Source organism: Propithecus coquereli, unplaced genomic scaffold (assembly GCF_000956105.1).
Source record: "Propithecus coquereli isolate 6110/MARCELLA unplaced genomic scaffold, Pcoq_1.0 Scaffold316, whole genome shotgun sequence".
Taxonomy (NCBI): Eukaryota; Metazoa; Chordata; class Mammalia; order Primates; family Indriidae; genus Propithecus; species Propithecus coquereli.
In genome coordinates, this window is record NW_012148797.1 from 141,518 (window position 1) to 146,687 (window position 5,170).

Genomic DNA, 5,170 nt, shown 5'->3' on the forward strand with positions numbered 1-5,170 from the left:
TTTACTGCTGTTAACCCTTAAAAGAACCCATAAATGTTAACTACCACAAAATAACCTAGTCGTTGCACCATACCTGATACTTGTCTGTCCTCCTAAGTCCCACACTTGGAATTTAAGGTTTTTGTATGTCACCGTCTCTACATTAAATCCGATGGCTAGAAGAGAAATCAAATCAGTAGTATGTTTAGACTAATGCATTCTACCTTCAAAGTATCCAATCTAATTGAGTTCAGGCAGTTAATGGTAATCATTGAATCACATTATTGGCTGTGATTTTATTCCAATTAAGACAAGATAGTATGCTGTGCTATACACACACACATACACACACACACACAAACATCAATTATCAAAATCAGCACCTCCTTAGGTTATATAAGAATCCCACAAAAGCTCTACAAATACAGTATATAATTCTTATCTCAATGGAAATCCTATTATATTAAATTTTTCTCATAATACAGAACTGGCATATAAAAATATTGAGAAAGTTATATTTAGAAATATAAGACCTTTACAGCTGTAGAGGTATTATAAAAACTGGGATTTGGGGGCCAGGCATGGTAGCTCACGCCTATAAATATCCTGGCACTTTAGGAGGCTGGGGCAGGAGGATCTCTTGAGGTCAGGAGTTTTAACAAGACCAGCCTAAGCAAGAGCGAGACGCCATCTCTACAAAAAATAGAAAAATTGCCTGTAGTCCCAGCTATTTGGGAGGCTGAGGCAGGAGGATCACTGGAGCCCAGGAGTTTGAGGTTGCTGTGAGCTATGATGATACCACTGCACTCTATCCCAGGTAACAGAGTGTTTTTACCATAAAAAAATAAAATAAGAAAATAAAAACTGAGATTTTGGTAGGTAGCAAATAAACAGGGATCAAAAACAAGAAAGGCTAAATTCTCAACTTCGGTAAAGACACAGCAAGGCTGGACACGGCTTTATGAAAGTTGGGTTCTTCAGAATAGATTGCCTTAGGGCTGGCAATCTCACAGACTGTCTGCAGACATCGTGAAGAGCTCACATGTAATAAGGTCATAGCTGGATGGTCAAATGGGAGGTGTCCTATCCCTTTTCTCTGCTATCCTTAGGTGGAGCTCTAGTATCACATGGCTGAGACTAAATACTATTTTCGTTGAAAGGAATCTGAAGGTGGAATGGATGCTGAAAAAACTTTGGAGTGATATATATGAAGATTTCTAACATTTTACAAACTTAAAAAAAAAGTAAAAAATGACTTACAGCTATAACTGGAAAATGAATTTTTGTTTTATGTTTATTTGTATTAGTAAATGATGCTTATGCGTATTTGGCAAGGATGTCTATTACAACTAAAAAATAACTATACTATGGCAAATGTTAATGAAAAACTAAAGCAAGATCACGATGTCCCCCTTAGATTGAGGTAGGAGTGTAATCACCACGTTCACCACCAGTAAGAACATCATTTATATACGCAGGACAAGAGTGTGGTGTAAAGCAACACTCACTGACACACAATCCACTGAACTGCTCTGCACACTCCAGGGGCCACCAAGAGATGCTGCAGCAGAGATGGGCAATTTTGAGCAGTAAAAACCAAGAGAATTGTAGCAAAAAGAAATAACAGATGCTACAGAGTTCAAAAAGTTCTTTCTTAATCTGAGAGTTTAAATAGTAACAATATAGAAATACCTTGAGTGACAAAGTACCTCTAAAATTATTTAGAGACATAATTTAAATAATCTCGAGCAAACTGTATGAACTCTTCAATTTAGTTCAAATGTATTAATCTTCTCTAAGTAGATTCAGGTCAACAAATGAAAAAGGATAAATAACAACAGTATTCTTATATAATCAAACAGGACTATTTAAGAATATTTTTCTAAGATAGCAACAATTGACTTAAAGTTGAGGTATTTCTTCTCTTAATATTTTTGAGGAACCAGATAACTTCAACACTCGGTCTCTACAACTAGGATATTTAAAAGTAATCAATAATTAACTAAGAGAAACTGATCTTAATTAAAATAGTAACAAATACAGAAAAAAAGATACTTCACATATAATATCACTTAATATCTATATAATTCTTTACTACACAAATTCACATAGTACTTTGATATATTTATTTCCCCATCAAAGCCAGTGGATACTGATTATCTTCATTTTATTAGTAAAGACACTGGCTCTCAATAAGATTTAGTAACTCAAGCCAACTTTTAAACAGCTATAAACAGCAAAATCCAGCCATATACCTGGACAGGGATCCTAAAATTATACCAAATTGCCTCTCAGTTTATGAAAAAAGTTTTACCGATACTATGTTCATTCATACTAGAAGTTTACAAACCTTATCGCTTTATTATATGAATCATTTATTCAAAAATAGTTATACTAGATGGAAACCAGTATAACCTACAATTAGTTTATCATTCCAACACTTACTAGGAATAGTAGTAACGACTTCTCCAACCTGTAATCTATACAAAATTGTGGTTTTTCCTGCTCCATCTAATCCCAGAATTAAAATCCTCATTTCCCGAGTTCCAAACAGACTGGAAAAAATACTTGAGAAGAAGCCACCTAAAAAATAATAAAAGGAAAAACATATTCAACATTATTTTGTGAACTAGGTCCATAAAACATTTAACTTTGCCCTTTGAAAGCTATATACCAAATTAAATAATATTATATTTTCCTGGATGCATAGGTGCATATTTTTTGCTCCCAATGAAATATACTATTCAACATCAAACAAGTGATTAGTGATGCTATTATGTCCTAAATACTGTGTCATGCAGGTTTATAACATATACTAAATAATAAGAGAAATATGGCCACATGCCCTGGGGGAACTCATTTTCTAATCAAGATAACAGGATACCTTAGCATGATCTCCTCACTATTCCTAAAAACCAAAGGACCAGTCAGGACAGTGGGGCAATGATGTCCTCAAGCATGAAAAGCAATTGTTGTACAGCGGCAGTACCAAACCATAACTACCTTCAATCAGAGAGTTCTCCACTAAGCAATAGAACTAGCACAAGAAACTGAAACACAGAAGCCAAAAATAACAAAAACTATTTTTGATGGAAAATACATTTAAAAAAATTAAAAAGCTACACCGGATGCATCACAAAATAGTCCAGAAAGCTTCCTGTACACAGGTAGTATAAAAGCACTTGTGGCACAGACCCTTTCTCATCAAAAGCCGTTAGGAAGGATTAAAAGAAAGTTACATTAACAACATAAAAACAGTTGACAAAAGAAGTGATGCCACACTTTGTTATTTAACAAAGAGATGGCAAGAGATGGCACAATTAAGAGCTGCGAGTCTGGAAAAGTGAACACACCACGGGCTAGAGAACCTTGGGAAAGTCAAATAGAATGGTTGTGACTTGACAAAGTCCTTTCTACCACACACAGGTAGAAAAGAGGAGGCGGGAAACAAAACTGAAGGGGCTTATGGAAGACTGAACAGCCCTTGTGACAGAACTGTATTCCCCAGAAAACTGTGGAGGGATTTAAACAAGCGGAAGAACTTGCATCTTCATTTGGAGCATGGTAAACAACTTAAAGAATGTGCACCCTCATTTGGGCTCTAACCGGGTGGGGACATTACAATCAGCAGTACAAGAACTGAGGTTAGTATGTCATTCACTGACTAGAAATACCCTCCCCACCTCCTTCTTCATCTTACTCTATTATCTACATGAAAACCTACAGCAGATAAGCAGACAAATGCCAAGTTGGCTATAAAACGTTATAAGCAACATCATCCCGCGGATTTTTCCAACTGACGCAGTCCCAGCGCTCTAGGAGAGAGAGGATCAAGCTTCCACTATGGGGCCAGAGCTCATCTTTCAGCCGAGAAACGTCAGCGAACCTGCGACTGACACGTTGCCAGGCTTCCCAACACCAACTGTGCACGGCAAGTGGAGCTGAGGATGAAGGAACGGTTCATCATCAGGGGAAAGGTCTTGGGGCCGGGCTCTGTGGACCCGCGTTGCTCTGGTCCCCTAACCCGGCGGGGATGAAGGGGAACGGAGCGAAGGCGGAAGAGAATGCGTGAGGCCGGATCCACCCCCACAGGCAAAAATCTATGACGCGTCAAGTACTCAGAGACCCGTCCCCTGACAACCTGGCTACTCTGGGCTTCCCAGGCCGGACCCTCTCTCCTCCCCACCCCAGCCCTCGGCCGCGGCCCCTTCGAGCGCGCCCGGGCGCCCTTCTCGGACCCCTCACCCATGATGAATCGCCTGTCCGCCCTCGCCGATCCTCAGAGACAGGGCCCGGCCTCAGCAGCTATTCCTGTTCAAGCGCCCGCGCCGCCACCTCCGTTCGCCTTGGCCTCCGGCTGCGGTTCCCAGGTTGCTTCCTCGCAAGCCTGGTCTGCCAGCAACTTCCACGTCGGACTCCGGCGGGGGCGCGCCCGAGGGGCCGCCGCGACTGCGCGCCGGAACAGCGGCCTGAGCGTCTGCGTCGCCGCTTTCGACTCAAGGTCCTCGCGCGCTGGGTGTAGATACTGTGGACGCCAGCAGAGAAAAAAAAGTCAAGGAACGGAAATCTCTCCTGATTCTGTTTTTCTGGACAGGAAGCGCTTCTGAAATAGGTAAATTTGAATTTTCATTTTAAATTCGGACACCAGAAAGTGGTGAATCTGCCAGCCAGGAATGCGAGTCAAGTGTCGATGACATGGCCCGGCAGGACGCCGGCTGGGGCTGCGACAGTGCAGGGAATGTATGCTTGTCCCCGAGCGCCTGCGGGGAGGGCCCACCTCTCCCCAGGTGCTTTCTCCCAGAAGAAGAAAAAGGACTGCGTAACAATAATAGGAAGATCCCCCCGCCACCAATGCGGAGTAGCCTTACACCTGAGGCCACTAGCCGGAGGTTTTTGCCGTCGCGGTGTTCTGCAGCAGGGCCGGCGTTAGAGCCTTCCCCCCTGTCTTCCGGCTGACTGAGCACTTGACCACCTTTCTGGGATTGTTATTGTGGACTGGCTGGTCCCGATCGCGGAGACCAGGGACTTGTTCCTTCCAGGAGCGTCGGTTGGAAGTAACGCAGGTTTTGACAGGGAAATGTGTTGAAAGGAGGAAGGAAGCACACCTAGAGGATGTCGAGAAGAGTTTGCACTGGAAACCCTTTATTTTTTATTTTGTAAAGGTTGAGCGTGTGTGTCTTAAAACTTCCTA

General features: G+C 42.0%; 1 protein-coding gene across 1 annotated transcript in view; it reads right to left on the minus strand.

Annotated features, from left to right (window-relative positions):
• Positions 1-4,444, minus strand: part of ARL1 (ADP-ribosylation factor-like 1) — a 10,025-nt gene extending 5,581 nt beyond the window's left edge. The window contains exons 1-3 of the mRNA XM_012650241.1: positions 4,225-4,444; positions 2,425-2,562; positions 74-155 (exon numbers count right to left, since the gene is read on the minus strand). Coding sequence (XP_012505695.1) covers positions 74-155; positions 2,425-2,562; positions 4,225-4,228 — 224 coding nt within the window. The 5' untranslated portion in view covers positions 4,229-4,444. The remainder of the gene's footprint in view (positions 1-73; positions 156-2,424; positions 2,563-4,224) is intronic.
• Positions 4,445-5,170: the final 726 nt, after the last annotated feature.